The 16,237-nt window shown below is 46.7% G+C and overlaps 1 protein-coding gene across 1 annotated transcript in view; it reads left to right on the forward strand.

Annotated features, from left to right (window-relative positions):
- hecw2a (HECT, C2 and WW domain containing E3 ubiquitin protein ligase 2a) overlaps nt 1–16,237 on the forward strand; it is a 61,853-nt gene that overhangs the window by 21,312 nt on the left and 24,304 nt on the right. Inside the window, 15 exon segments of the mRNA XM_063887007.1 lie at nt 510–649; nt 1,064–1,164; nt 1,251–2,083; nt 3,710–3,922; nt 3,924–4,005; nt 4,129–4,221; nt 5,089–5,239; nt 5,724–5,830; nt 6,043–6,167; nt 6,677–6,862; nt 8,060–8,194; nt 9,806–9,908; nt 10,013–10,109; nt 10,420–10,503; nt 15,137–15,219. Of these exon segments, the coding sequence (XP_063743077.1) occupies nt 510–649; nt 1,064–1,164; nt 1,251–2,083; nt 3,710–3,922; nt 3,924–4,005; nt 4,129–4,221; nt 5,089–5,239; nt 5,724–5,830; nt 6,043–6,167; nt 6,677–6,862; nt 8,060–8,194; nt 9,806–9,908; nt 10,013–10,109; nt 10,420–10,503; nt 15,137–15,219 (2,533 nt within the window).

The following is a 16,237-nucleotide window of genomic DNA, read 5'->3' on the forward strand; positions in this document are numbered from 1 at the left end:
AGTATCACAATACTATGCTGTATCGATTATTTTCCCCACCCCTATTAAAGACCTTAAAGTAACGCAAGTAACAAGATCAGTTCCAGCTTAGTAACTGTAATGTGATTACTGCTGAACCAACAGTACTGTGTTACAGACAAATGTAATCTGATTACCGTAACAGCTCATGGTAATAACAATGAGCTTTCATATCCTACCTAGCTGTGCTCATTCTACTATGCATTATTTGAACAGTGTTAACTGTATACAGGAAAGAGGGGAGGGGGTCTCTGCACTGGTGGTGAATGTGTTCTTCCATGCTGCATTTCTTCATAAGATGCATATCTCAGTGCAAAGCACACTGGGTTGGGAGCCTCACTATTTCTCATTATGATCTTTTTATGCTTACTTACTTTCAGTACCTACATAAAGTGACGGAAATGGAGTGAGATATTGGGGAAAAGTGAAAATAATCCATTGGTCCGAGTGTGTTGAGCCTCATTACAGACTGTGTGTGTGTGCCTCTGCAGAAATACACATTTGTGGCTCTGATGACGGACATCCTGTACATCGAGGTGAAGGACAAGTTTGCAAAAAGTCGACCGATCATCAAACGCTTCCTCGGTCAGCTCACCATCCCTGTGCAGAGACTCATCGAAAAAATCCCCGGGTAGGTAAAACCATACAGACATAAGTTCAGAAGAATTCATATGATACGGTATTAAGTTCACGGTATTTTGTATGAAACGGTATACCGGCCAGCACTCCTGTAGACATGCCTTCAGGAGCATTTTGGGGTTAAGTGTCCAAGGTATCAGGGAATCAATAATCCTTGATGGTCCCCTCTCCTGCAGTACAGAGGCGTCAGTATTACACTGAGACCGTTTAGAAGAAGTTGGGAAATCCTTTCAGTAACTTTACACGTCACAAATATTATGGTGTTAGCATATTTTATGTATCTTTTTTAACTTCCTTATGTATGCTCCATATACACCAATGCAAATTCCTTGTTCTGTATGTCTAAATCTAATTGGCGTTAAACCTGGTTCTGGTTCTGGTGTGTGTCTGTCTCTCTGCGCTCCAGGGTCCAGCCGGTGAGTTTCCCCCTGTGTCGCCGCCTGCCGACTGAACACGTAAGCGGCAATTTGCAGTTCAAAGTGGAACTGACATCGACCGGTCCTGATGGTAAACCTGTCTTTAACCTGTATCAGTTCTTCTGAATATATGTTCTGAAATTGACCTGTGATAACAGAATCTTGTTCCTGATGCAGGGGCCTCCCCCGAGTCTATCATCGGCATTTCCTCCTTGAATGGAGCTCCAGGGACTCCATCCGATGATGAAGACCTGCCCCATCATCTTCCAGGAGTCGTGTCTTCGGGCCTTTCGCCTACCGGCTCCCAGGGCTCCCAAGGCATGTGGGAAGCTGGGGCCACCGCTTACCCAGAAAAGGAGCTGCCTCTGGTGGGAGCCGAGAGCAGATTTGTGGAGCATGAAAGCCTGTCGTGCCATGAAATGCTCCAGAGGTCTCTCAGTGAGGGCCTGGCTGCTATCGAGGCCCCCAAAGGCCCCGGTGAAAGACCCCTGGGTGCAGCCTCACCTAAACTTCGCTCTAGCTTCCCCACTCACACAAGACTCAGCGCCATGTTGCACATCGACTCAGACGAGGACGACGATCGGTCCGGGGCCAACGACGTCTTCCCCATGCCGCTGTCCCCGCTGCTGATGAATGGAGAGCCTCCAGATGAAGATGACCCTTTCCCTGAGTTCCACCAGGAGCAGCATCAGCTGGAGCCTGCAGTGCTGGAGGAGGAGCCTGGGGGGGCGGGTGGGACAGAAGACCTGCCCCCTGAGGCAGAGGGGGCCCTCGAGATGGGGCTGGACTTGGAGGATGTTTTGGAGCCTGACGTCTTCTCCGAAGTGGATGAAGCCCCTTTTACGGAGGCCGTGTCCCATAATACTTTGCTAGAGGGGGAAGTGCACGAGGAAGGGAGGGGCCCTGGTGAAGACCCCTCGTCAGATATGGACACCTGCTCTATGGCAACAGCCCCGCAGACAGTCTTATCGTCATCAGAGAGCTGTCCAATCACAGCCAAAACTGCTGTGGTGAGTTCATGGTCCTTATCCTACTTACATTTGTTAGCTGTAGTGTGGCCCTTCATAGCGTTTATTTGATTGATCGTCTACAGCAGTGATTCCCAAAGCGATGAAAAATGTAATGGTGGTCTGGTGTAAAAATATTACACAGTGTTGTTTTTTTAAGTGGGATTTTTCCATAGGCTACAATAAAAAACAGGAACAATAAACATTTCCTTTGTAATCCCTTTTATTTTAAATCAAAAAACTATAATTTATTAGTTTATGATAGAAACGTCGAAGAAGACAGCCGCTGTCAACCCGGTTGGGACGTAGAAGGGGGTGCGCCGCAAAAAAAGTTTGGAAACCGCTGACCTACAGAGTTCTTCACTGTCAATATGTTGATATTTTATTTTTCAGTTCCGTTTTATTTGCTATTTGATCTTTCATTTTCACAATGCCTTGTTTTAACATGCTGCTTTTGAAAATAAACATTTCCCAAATTGGTATCGATCAAATCAATCTTATCTTATCTCATCAGCCCAGCAATCGACTCTCCGTGCATGTCTCTTGATATTATTGCTATTGTCAAATGTCACCGTACAGTTCTCAGGGAGTGTGTAGCCACAGTCCACTGCTGTCCCTGCTGCCCCCACAGTGCACACTCTGTACTGACTCCCCGCAAGGTCCTAGCCCTGGCTCTGTTTGTGGACACTGCACCATAACACTAAACTGTAGCACCATCACTCCACCATGTAACATCTTCGAGTTAAAATGCCTCAGTCCTCAGAGAAACAGCTCAGCTAACATAAGGGAAAACATAAGAAACCTTTTTAGTCATGGTTCTAACGGTTTCACTCACATGTTTTTGGTTTGGAGAGGAGGAGACGTTTGCAAATCATTTGGCTCCCAGTAGAACCTTCCTGAATGCCTTGATCAGAGACTCCAGCGGATCAAAAATGATTAGCATCTCTGCTTGAAATGTTGTTTTGCTATTTCTACATCCTATTTCCGCTGAGCTATTTAGACAAACACATTTTTAATGTGTAGCATTATCTCTTGGGGGGGGGGGGGGGGGGGGGATACTAAGCGTATAGTCCTTCTCCTGAACAATGAATAATAAAGAATTGCCAAGCAGGAGAATTTCACTACATTGATAAACTCCCATGATCCCACACTACTTCACTACAAGGATACACTGATGTACCCTCCGGGGATTTTATTTCTGGCAATAGTGATGTTTAAAAGAGGCGGGACACACGGCTGGATTTATCTGAACCAATGACAGCTCTGCAAACTGTTCCGTTGTGATTACAAGTTATTAAGAGGATCACATGTGCATCAAACTTTCTGCCCTTCACCGTTTGTTACTCACTAATCACCCCCCCCCCCCCCCCCCCGGATATTATGTGGCTTCTTGTGTTTTTAATAAAACTGTTTTAATCTTGACGCGATGTTTACAGTCCGTGCAGAAAGGAGAGTGGTGTGCAGTGCCGGCCCGAGCCTTTAGGGGTCCCTAAGCAGAATTTGATTTTGCCCCCCCCCCGCCCCGATATGAAACCCAGTCCTGGGTGACGAGACATTTTTTAGAAACCCTCCTCTTTGTGGAATTTGTTGTGTTTTGTTTTTACAGAATTTAATTGTTTATGTTTGTAGGAAGCAGAGGAGGGGGCAGAGACGGCCATAGATCCAGGGGGAGACGTGGTCTCGGGAACCCCACCTACAAATCAAGCTGTGGATGATGAAGGGGGTGGGCAGGTGGCTCCATCTGAGGCTGCAGGAGCGCCCCCCCCAGTAAGCGAGCAGGTGGGGGAGGAGCTCAGTGTTAGAAGGCTGAGCCTGCAGGCTGCCGGGGGGCGCGGCCGAAACACAGGAAGGGGAGGAGACTAAACCTCGGGAGGAGGCGGGATCTGCTGATTCAGAGCAAGCCACAGAAACAGACGGAGAGGAAGGTAATCAACATGCCTTCATCTTTAGAGGAGGGTAATTTCTTTGGGTCATGGCTGGGTTTACAGTTGCACACTTCTTTTCCTCATCTTTTAAATAAGTGTGTTTTGTATGTTTTCTGTGTTCAGGCCCTCACGTTAACGGCCATCCTGTGCGTTCACTTCCCTCTGTGCGTCATGACATCCACCGATACCAACGTGTGGACGAGCCTCTACCTCCCAGTGAGTGTGTGTGTCTGCATGCACTGTCTATCGTAACTGTACATGTAACAGCCTGTGTGTAGCAGTGTGTCTTTGTGATAATGCGTCTGTGATTGTATTTGTGCCCATGTCCTACTGATGATCCTAACTGTAACTAACATTAATGAATCCCAAATTACCAAAACAAGTATAACAGTCTCACAGCAAATGTTTCAATGAGTGGTATTTTCCGTAAAAAACATCAGTATTACCAATATAAAATGTGTGGATTTACAAGAAAAACATATTTATTTTCTGAGATTAAAGTAATAGAATGCAAGAAAAATAGAATTGTCTGTTTTATGTTAAAAAAAAAAAATGTTCTTCAATGTGTGACTTTAATCTCAGATGTAACATTTCTGGAAAATATACAGCTTTAATATTTTATATCGCTTTTTTTTTTACTGTTAAAAGTCTTAATTCCCCCAGCTCTATTATTTATTTATTTTTACCACAAACCTAATACTTCATGGTACTAACAGGACAAAAAGTAAACTTGCTAAACATTAGCATGTCATTTTGAAGATGTTAGCATTCTTATGTTAGCATTTGTCTGAGCTACGAGCATATACATTACATGTTTCATCTCGAGCACCCCCTGGTGGCAGCTTGCGCATTACACTTTGGGAATCCCTGTCTTAGCGTTGTCCATGCTCATTTTGAACCAGCATGCACATACTGTAGTGTATCAATAAATAGGTGAGCAGTAAAAGTTCCATGATCAAAGATGAGTTTAAGATACCAGCCAGAAGTAGAATAAGCATTAGATTCCCTTGTTGATGTTGTCTTTAATTGTTGGCTTCCATGACACATTGTTTTGAAGCGTATTGTTATGATTAACCCTCCCAGACTGGGAGGCTCGGATTGACAGCCATGGCAGGATCTTCTTCGTGGATCATGTCAACAGAACCACTACATGGCAGCGTCCCACCGGACCCCCTGCCCCACAGGGCCTCACCCGCTCCAACTCCATCCAGCAGATGGAGCAGCTCAACCGCAGGTAGGCTTTGTGAAGAGAACTGTGGTGCCATAACCATTGTGTTTGTGAATGTAACCCTATTATTCAGATCTAGGTAGACATTCAATATCTCACTGAACCAGGGGTTGCATCATCAGGAGTGGCTTTAACAGACTACAGCTTTTCTTTTAATCTTCAGGTTTTTGAACTAATGTAACTAAAACAGCATAAAACCTCTTCCACTAGACTAACACCATCAACTTTTGGATTCATCCCTCTTCAATTTGACTGAAAAATAAATCACATTTAGTTCTCTTATGGGCTATAAGCGGTACTAGCAGGTGTGTTTTTTTTCTCTCATTGCTTGTTAACTTGGACCCTGATTTGTAATACTGCAGAGGCAAGGGCTTTTATCATTGCTCCATATGCTAAATCCCAGTTGTGTTACCTCTTTTGGCATTTGATGCCAAAATAGTGGAAACCTGTCATGTCCCTGCAGTAACTTCCTCTCTGCTGTGCACCGCAGGTACCAGAGCATCAGGAGGACCATCACCAACAGTGACCGGCCAGAGGAGAGCCCGGTAGACCTGCCTCCTGAACCAGAGGGTGAACTGATGCCTCACTCCATTACTGGTGGGTTTCATTAGACCTTAAACACACAAACTGAAACATCACAGGTTAGTTCCCACAGTGCTGCACTCATTATTGCCCAATGGAATGACTCACCTCTTGTAAATGATTCAGCTCTTGAAATACTATGGTGAGTCATCTTTATATATGTGGGAGTAGCATTGAAAAACTGCTGTGGTTTACAGGTTTGACCAGTGCGTTGATTTGTTTTGCAGAATACCGGCGAGAAAGTGCAGTGGCTCACTCCAGCGGTCGCTCGCGGCTCTCCCTGCTGCTCCAGTCCCCTAGCGCCAAGTTCCTGTGCAGCCCCGACTTCTTCACCGTGCTGCATTCTAACCCTGTCAGTACCACAGCCCCCACCTCTGACCCTGAGGCACTCACACAGACCCAACATACAAGCAGACACACTGAAGTTACCCTCACTCAGCCCTCTCACTGATGTTCTATTTGACCTTGCCATGCAGATGGATTGGGTTCATGGTTTGTTGGGCATGGACCAACAACTTTCTCATATATAGACAATGGAATTCATAAGTTAGTTTACAAAACAAGAACAAACAAATTAATCCATAATTTAATTAATAGTTTGTTTCAATTTGTTATTCATCCCCTTAATGATTGAATTTGCGTCTTTTTAACACCCTGCTGTATGCAGCACTGATCCCACACGTCATATAATACTGTCATTTTGTACGTTAAGCGTTTATTATTCAGGACATTTCGTTGAATGAAAAGAAACAACATAATGTAATCCACATTGTCTTGCATTTTGAGTGAATGAAGGGAAAAGACCCCAAATCTATCTTCTTGTCTCTGATCCCCCCCCCCCCCCCTTTTCTCTCTGCTCAGAGTGCCTACCGCATGTTTACGAGCAACACCTGCCTGAAACACATGATCAGCAAGGTGCGCCGGGACGCTCATTACTTTGAACGCTACCAGCACAACCGCGACCTCGTCACCTTCCTCAACATGTTCTCCAACAAACAGCTGGAGCTGCCCCGGGGCTGGGAGATGAAGCACGACCATACTGGGAAGGTGTGTGTGTGTGTGTGTGTGTGTGTGTGTGTGTGTGTGTGTGTGTGTGTGTGTGTGTGTGTGTGTGTGTGTGTGTGTGTGTGTGTGTGTGTGTGTGTGTGTGTGTGTGTGTGTGAATTGTAAGTGAATATAAAAAGGGAACACCATCACAGCACAATGCCTGTTCTGTCTTCCTGCTTTGATCTTCCAAGGACTCGCCTCATTAGCCATCTTATTGTTGCTTGATTTTAACTTCGAGCAGCACCCGAATATATAATATTTATTCCAGTGTTTGTTCCTTGCCCTCAAAATACCAAACAGATCCCCCATTGTAGCATGCCTCATCCCCCTCTATCTCAGCCCTGTTCCTGAAGTGCTGATTCTGGGACTGTAGCTTTAAATGAACTAGCTGCTGTTGGCCACGCCCCTTTGGAGCTGCTGCTGGCCACGCCCCTTTGGAGCATCATGATCTCTCCTCTGAAGAGAGTTTTGTACCGGGAGAAACTCAGCTAAACGCTGCCGTGATTAAACACCATATTATGTTCCAAACCACATCCAGCATTATCTCTGAAACAGTATGGAGCTCAAACGTTTCTCTCTCGGTTTACCACAAGAACAGGACCTTTATATTACACAGTCTCTCTGGTACAGCGTTAGCTCTGAGTGTTAGCGATGCTTGCTAATGTAAACACAGACCATATTACTTCCAAAACAGAGGGGATTCACCTCGCAGACTGTATATGGGGGATGATAGGTTGGGACGTGTCACGTGGGGGGGATTTTGCCAGGAGTTCAATGTAAAGTCAGCTCACATTTTCCTTATTACATCATAAGAATGGCAAATCTGGATCAGCTCGTTTGTACCTCCATTTTTAGAGATGTGGGTAAGGAGGAAAAGAGAGAGGGTTGTATTTTCTGACACTTTGTGAGTCTACTTACACACCGGGGACACATATTTATGTATAAAAGACATCAAAAAGTGCATTTAGCATAATAGGGGACCTTTAATGTATCGCCAATCTGTGTAAGAGAATAGCTTTTTCTTGTTGCATAATTACATAACTTCCTTCCATGTATTATCACCACACATTATCTTGTGTGTCCAGTAATTATCCTTTCGTTTTTACTGTTGTTGTTATTGATCCTTACTTTGAGTACTGCATATGAAGATGTGTTAAGTCTATCCATGACTGTGGGTGTTTACATCTCAATCCTCAGCCCTTCTTTGTGGACCACAACTGTCGCTCCACAACCTTCATTGACCCCCGGCTCCCCCTCCAGAGTTCTCGCTCCACTGGGCTGCTGGCCCACCGCCAGCACCTGAGCCGCCAGCGCAGCCACAGTGCTGGGGAGGTGAGAGACTGCACCACTTGTCACCTGGAGTCAACTTAATAATGGGGGAGACACAGCGATGTTTGTAGAGGCCACTTTGAAGGGGAAAGTGTTTTGTGAGTTCCTGCTTTGTGGGAAGGGAAGTTATCCTGCCAGTCACTGAGGGGGAGCCATGAAGCAAGGATAGCAGGGCCCATTTCAATACAAGTCAGACAGGAATTAAAACCGTAATGGCAGTAATTTGACACAGATTCATTATAGTCAAACTTTTAAACCTACTGCATAGTCCTTAAAGATTTCCTGCTGTAATCCCAGAATGAAAAGTGGCTCCAATCATCTTCTAAAGCTCTACAAACAGCATCACAGTGATTCCCTTAGTATGATTAGCGGACAGTGGGGGCCATTGACAATATCATTTTTGTCTCTTAAATATTTAGTGACTTCACATTACTTGGTTCAGCTTTCCTCTTAAAGACTTTTGGATTTTGGACAGTTGTCCTCTAAGAAATCTGCGCATTTCATACCCACCTTCTCCACCTGCAGCTGGACAGACAGCGCAGATACAGGAGAACATTCCTGCCCACTGCAATAACTCTGTACTGCTCCATAGCCTCTCTGTAAACTGGAACACTTCACTCTCACCTGTCACTTTACACTATACATTTATACTTTATTTAATAATCCATACAATGCACTATAATGTAAATAATATCCTGCGTTACATTTTGTAACTTCAATAGTGTAATTGTCACTCAGTTCACTTGTTATTTATGTTCATATTCTACTGCATACATATATATATAAAGCCGGTTTACTTTTATTTATATTGGTTCTGTAAGATGTTCATTCTTTAGAATTGTTTATTTTTTATTTTATTTTATTCCTATGTGTATTGTGTATTGTATTTTGCTGCTGCAACGCAAACATTGTAAAACTTGTAAAAACAAGTGAAACTTATTTTATCTTATCTTAATGCAGCAGGGAATATTTGAAAAGCTGACTCCTGAAAACTAACCCTAATACTACAGGAAAATACAAATGTATTTATGTATACTGTTTAAAGGTACTAAATGTAACTTTCATTTAACCCTTGTCATGATATTATATGTGGAATAACGTTACTTTCTGTAATGTTTCAATGATGTTTTTGGACCATTGGCTCCATAGTACTGAATAGCTTCCAGTTAGCAAGACCCCCCCCCCCCCACTTGCTCCTGTGGGCATGGCCCACAGTATTGAGTGTGTGTAAGTCGCTTTGGATAAAAGTGACATGTAATGTACTGTTTATAACTCATTTCAGCTGGGGAAGTAATTTGGAAAGCTATCCTGCTAACCTATCCACTGACAGTTGGTTAGTTATTGCCAGCGTAAATGTTAGCCAGCCAGTAAGCTAAAGTTAGCCAACTAGCTTCAACTCAGCATGCAAGCTAGCATTGTTTTTCATACTATACTGAAATGAACTAACGCAAATGGCAGCTTGTTGACATTGTTAATCTACTGTATGCATGAAGAATGCTATGGAAAATGGGTTTTAAGTGAGTTAACATGCAGAATGTTCAGGTATCCCGAGCGTTTCCTGAACTAGGATGCGACCTGAACTAATGCTTCCTGATTCTGATTCTTTTGCCACAGGTGGTGGACGACTCCCGTCAAACCAACCCCGCTGTCATGCCCCGGCCATCCAGCACCTTCAGTGGCTCCAGTCGAAGTCAGTACCACGATGTGGTGCCTGTGGGTAGGTCAGGCAGCATCACATGGCGCATGCAATATGAGCAAAGCATAACGTTTAAAACACACGCTAGACTCAGAGATAAATGCACATCCTTCATGTTCCTCCAGCCTACAACGACAAGATAGTGGCGTTTCTGCGGCAACCCAACATTGTTGAGATTCTGCAGGAAAGGCAACCCGAGCTGGCCAGGAATCACTCGCTCAAGTAGGACGCTCACTCTTGTCTCCTTCTGTCATAGTTTCCTTTTCTCTCTCCCTTTCTCTTTCTCTCTCTCTCTCTCTCTCTCACTCTCGTTTACACCCAACACCTCCATTATCATCATCATCAGTCAAACTGAACACACAGTTAACCTTTCACCCTAATGGATTGTGTCAGTTTTCCCCCTTGTGTGTGTGTGTGTGTGTGTGTGTGTGTGTGTGTGTGTGTGTGTGTGTGTGTGTGTGTGTGTGTGTGTGTGTGTGTGTGTGTGTGTGTGTGTGTGTGTGTGTGTGTGTGTGTGTGTGTGTGCGCACAGGGAGAAGGTGCAGTTTATTCGCAGTGAGGGAGTCACAGGGCTTGCTCGTCTCTCCAGCGATGCTGACCTGGTGATGCTGCTCAGGTGAGGCCTGAACATGTGCGTGACTGTGTATGGCTGCAGGTGAGCTACTATTGGTCACCAGTATCTTACCAGCCAATCACAAGGCAGCAACTCAATGCATTTAAGCATGTGCACATGGTAAAGAGGACCTGGTGAAGTTCAGACAGACCATCACAACGGGGGAAAGGTGAAGTGACTTTGAACGGGGCTCTGTTGTTGTTGCAAGTCGGGCTGGTCTGAGTGTTTCAGAACCTGCTGATCTACTGGGATTCTCACAACCATCTCTATGGTTTACAGAGAAGGGTCCAGTTATCTGGGGGAAATGCCTTGATGCCAGAGGTCAGTGGAGAGCGGCCAGACTGGTTCAAGATGATAGAAAGGCAACAGTAACTCAAATAACCACTCGTTACAACCAGGGTATAGAAGACCCTCTCTGAACCACAACACGAGGTACCTTGAAGAAGATGGGCTACATCAGCAGAAGACCACACCAGGTGCCCCTGTTGTCAGCTAGGAACAGGAAACTGAGGCTACGGGGCTCACCAGAATCGGACAATAGAAGATTGGAAAAATGTTGCCAGATCTGATGAGTCTCGATTTCTGCTGCAACGGTAGGGTCAGAATTTGGCATAAACAACATGAGAGAGAGCATGGTTCAAAAAGACCTCATGACAAACAAACTTGAAAGCGAGGATACCCGGCCCGGAGGAAGCCCGGGGTCTCCTTCTGGAGCCAGGCCCAGAAGGAGGACTCGTCAGCGAGTGTCTTGCCACGGAGCCCGGCCGGGCACAGCCCGAAGAAGCAACGTGGGCAACACCTCCGCTTCTCCGTCCTGCGGGCCCACCACCTACGGGAAACCACGATGGGGTCGGGTGCGCTGCCAGAAGGGTGGCAGTGAAAGCAGAGGGTCTCGATGGACCAGACTCAGGCGACAGAAGCTGGCTTTGGGGACGTGGGATGTCACCTCTCTGGGGGGGAAGGAGCCGGAGCTTGTGCGGTAGGTGGAGCGTTACCAGTTGGATCTGGTGGGGCTCACCTCTACGCACAGCGTCGGCTCTGGAACCTTACTTCTGGATAGGGGTTGGACTCTATTCCTCTCCGGAGTTGCCCAAGGTGTGAGGTGCCGAGCGGGTGTGGGGATACTCACAAGCCCCCGGTTGAGTGCCGCTTTGTTGGAGTTTACCCCAGTGGACGAGAGGGTCGCCTCCCTACGCCTGCGGGTCAGTGGGGGGAAAACTCTGACTGTTGTGTGTGCTTATGCACCAAACAGCAGTTCAGAGTATTCGGCCTTCTTGGAGACCCTGAAAGAAGTCCTGTATGGGGCTCCTGAAGGGGACTCCTTAGTCTTGCTGGGAGACGCACACGTGTGCAATGATGGAGACACTTGGAGGGGCGTGATTGGGAGGAATGGCCCCCCTGATCTGAACGTGTGGTGGTTTGTTACTGGACTTCTGTGCTAGTCATGGATTGGCCATAACAAACACCATGTTCGAACATAAGGATGCTCATAAGTGTACGTGGTACCAGAGCACCCTAGGCAGAAGGTCCATGATCGATTTTGTTATCGTATCATCGGACCTGAGGCCGCATGTTTTGGACACTTGGTGAAGAGAGGGGTGGAGTTGTCAACTGATCTCCATCTGGTGGTGAGTTGGGTTGAGTGGTGGGGGAAGCCTCTGGACAGACCTGGTAAGCCCAAACGTGTAGTGCGGGTGAACTGGGAACGTCTGGAGGAGTCCCAAGTCCAGGAGGCCTTCAACTCACACCTCCGGCGGAGCTTTTCAGGCATCCCTGTGGAGGCTGGGGACATTGAACCAGAGTGGGCGGTGTTCAAAGCCTCAATTGCCGAAGCTGCGGCGGGGAGCTGTGGTCTCAAGGTTTTAGGTGCCTGAAGGGGTGGTAAACCCTCGAACCTCCTGGTGGACACCGGTGGTCAGGGAAGCCGTCCGACTGAAGAAGGAGGCCTTCCGGGATATGTTATCCCTGGGTACTCCTGACGAAGTTGCAAGGTATCAACGGGCCCGAAGGGCAGCAGCCTCAGCCGTGGCAGAGGCAAAGCAGCGGGTGTGGGAGAAGTTCGGAGAAGCCATGGAGAAGGACTTTCGGTCGGCACCAAAGTTGTTCTGAAAGACCGTCCGACACCTCAGGAGGGGGAAGCAGGGAACCATCCAAGCTGTGTACAGTAAGGATGGGACGCTGTTAACCTCAACTGATAGTGTGTTAGGGCGGTGGAAGGAACACTTTGAGGAACTCCTGAATCCGACAACTCCGCCCTCTATGTTAGAGGCGGAGCTGGAGTATGAAGGGGGATCAATTCCAATCTCACGGGGGGAAGTCACTGAGGTAGTTAAACAGCTCCACAGTGGCAAAGCCCCGGGGGTGGATGAATCCGCCCAGAAATGCTGAAGGCTCTGGGTGTTGAGGGACTGTCATGGTTGACACGTCTCATCAACATTGCGTGGCAGACTGGGGTGGTTGTTCCTCTTTTTAGAAAGGGGGATCAGAGGGTGTGTGCCAATTACACAGGCATCACATTACTCAGCCTCCCCGGGAAAGTTTACTCTAAGGTGCTGGAAAGGAGGGTCTGGCCGATTGTTGAACCTCAGATTGAAGAGGAACAATGCGGTTTTCGTCCTGGTCGTGGAACGACGGACCAGCTTTTCACTCGCAAGGATCCTGGAGGGGGGCTGGGAGTATGCTCATCCGGTCTACATGTGCTTTGTGGATTTGGAGAAGGCATATGACCGGGTTCCCAGGGAGATACTATGGGAGGTGCTGCAGGAGTATGGGGTGAGGGGGTCTCTACTCAGGGCCATCCAATCTCTGTACTCTCAAAGCGAGAGCTGTGTCCGGGTCCTCGGTAGCACGTCGGACCGATTTCCGGTGAGGGTTGGCCTCCGCCAGGGCTGCGCTTTGTTACCAATCCTGTTTGTGATATTCATGGACAGGATTTTGAGGCGTATTCGTGGGGGAGGGGGTCTGCAGTTCGGTGGGCTAAGGATTGCACCACTGCTTTTTGCAGATGATGTGGTCTAATGGCTTCATCGGTCTGTGACCTTCAGCACTCACTGGATCGGTTCGCGGGCGAGTGTGAAGCGGCTGGGATGAGGATCAGCACCTCCAAATCTGAGGCCATGGTTCTCAGCAGGAGACTGATGGACTGTCCACTCCAGGTAGGGAATGAAGCCTTACCCCAAGTGAAGGAGTTCAAGTATCTCTGGGTCTTGTTGTCGAGTGAGGGAACAATGGAGCGTGAGATGGGCCGGAGAATCGGAGCAGCGGGAGCGGTACTGCAGTCGCTTTACCGCACCGTTGTGACGAAAAGAGAGCTGAGCCAGAAGGCAAAGCTCTCTGTCTACCGGGCCATCTTCGTTCCTACCCTCACCTATGGTCATGAAGGATGGGTCATGACCGAAAGAACGACCTGCGGATACAAGCGGCCGAAATGGGATTTCTCCGCAGAGTGGCTGGCATCTCCCTTAGGGATAAGGTGAGAAGTTCAGTCATCCGGGAGGGACTCGGAGTAGAACCGCTACTCCTAAGCGTTGAAAGGAGCCAGTTGAGGTGGTTCGGGCACCTAGTGAGGATGCCACCAGGGCGCCTCCCTAGGGAGGTGTTCCAGGCACGTCCAGCTGGGAAGAGACCGAGGGGTAGACCTAGGACCAGGTGGGATTATATCTCTTCACTGGCCTGGGAGCGTCTTAGAATCCCCCAGTCAGAGCTGGTTGATGTGGCCAGGGAAAGGAAAGTTTGGGGCTCTCTGCTGGAGCTGTTACCTCTGCGACCCTGACGGAAAAGCGGGAGAAGATGGATGAACATGAGAGCAGGGATCCATCCTGCCCTTTACCAGCGGTTCCAGCTGGTGGTGGTGGTGTAAGGGTGTGGGGGATATTATCTTTGGGCCCCTTAGTACCGATTGAGCCTTGTTTAAATGCTACTGCCTACCTGACCATGTCCATCCCTTTCTGACCACAGTGAACCCATCTTCTGATGGATACTTCCAGTAGGATGTCGCTCCATGTCACAAAGCTCAAATCATCTCCTACTGGTTTCTTGAACATGACGATGAGGTCACTGTTCTCAAATAGCACCCACAGTCCCCAGATCTGAATCCTATGGAGCACCTTTGGGATGTGGTGGAACCAGAGATTGGCCTCGTGGATGAGCAGCAGACAGATGCCATCAGTTCAATATGGACCAACATCTCTGAAGGATGTTTCCAGCACCTTGTTGAGTCTGTGCCACAGAGAAGTAAGGCAGCTCTGAAGGCAGAACGGGGTCCAACCCGGTACTATCAAGGTGAGCCCAATGGAGTGGCCGCTGAGTGTAAATACATATAGTCCAGCTGTTCACCTTCATCCAAAGTAAAGCAGACATCTGCCTTTAGAGCTGCTCCTGGATTTTTTTATTCAGCAGATTGCATGTGCCTCCTGTGGATCTTGATGCCACGCAAGACTCAAAAGCATCAATCAACAACGAGAGAAGGCATGTATTAAAAGATTGATCTAGGGTTTTATGAATCAATATCATCATTCATTTGATGCAAGATCGATTTAAGTCATAAGATTCTTTTTTTTCTCTCATTTTATCCACCTGTGCTAATGCTGTTGTCAGATGTCTGACGGTTCTGGGTGTGTGCTTCCCTCTCTTTCAGCTTATTTGAGGAGGAGGTGATGTCATATGTTCCTCCGTTGCTTCACCAGAGCTACTGCCTCTCGTCTCCTCAGAGCTCCCCCGGTGAGTGTGTGTCTCGCTCTGTCTGGTCAGGTTTATTGGCATGATGCACCCTGTCTGGCCTTTATTAAATTCTCTCTTTTTATTAAATGTCACGCCTTCCACCACGAGGTTCGGTTTACATTTGGCTTTTCAAATAGAAGAGGCAATTTCATATACAATACAGGTTGATGTAAGGTTGATATAAAAAAAGACTACTCTAAATATAAATGCACAAGTACTTTTATCCGATAGATATTGTTATTTTGCATCAGAGAGAACTGATTCAATATGCAGTACATTCAATTATAGAGCAAATGGTGCCATGTTTGATGTACAGAAGTTTATGTTTTTTTATTTAAAATGATGCAGAGCTACTTGGTTTTTTGTTAATATATTCTGTGGAACTTTAGAAAAGTAGCGACTTGTTACAGCATCTAAGGAGAATCTAAACTAAGCCTCTACACACACATGCACATGTCCCTGAAAACCTTCAAAGACCATATACATGTTAATAAGCTGTCATTATAATTTCCATAATAGTTTAACAGAGAAAAGCACCAACAAGCAGAAATGATAATTCACTAAAATACATCATAACCAGTTAGCCAAATTGACATTGCTGCATACCAAGTAGACATGTATTTTTTATATCTATAATTATTTGGGTTAAATAGTAGTAGTGGACATACTCTCACAAACACGCACTCCTCTCTTCAGCTGTCAGAGTTTATCTGTGACTGCTCGTCTTCCCACACTGAGCCTTCATGGAGAGATGTGCCTCTGTGTGTTGTTGTGTTAGTGACAGCTACAACTGCCTGATACAAAACAACAATCCAGGATTAACCCGCATACAGCGCCATCATTTTCAGATTCTGAGTTAAACTCCAGATCTCTGTTCTCTCACTCAGGTTCAAGACAATTTCCGCTTTGGGTCATTTATCTCAATCTCTTTTTATCTGTTTCCCCCCTTTTTTTTTGTCTGTATACCACATTTACATTGTCAAATGATCTGCCTTTGTCTTTTTACCGGTCTCCCCAC

The sequence above is a fragment of the Eleginops maclovinus genome, chromosome 7 (assembly GCF_036324505.1).
Source record: "Eleginops maclovinus isolate JMC-PN-2008 ecotype Puerto Natales chromosome 7, JC_Emac_rtc_rv5, whole genome shotgun sequence".
Classification (NCBI taxonomy): Eukaryota; Metazoa; Chordata; class Actinopteri; order Perciformes; family Eleginopidae; genus Eleginops; species Eleginops maclovinus.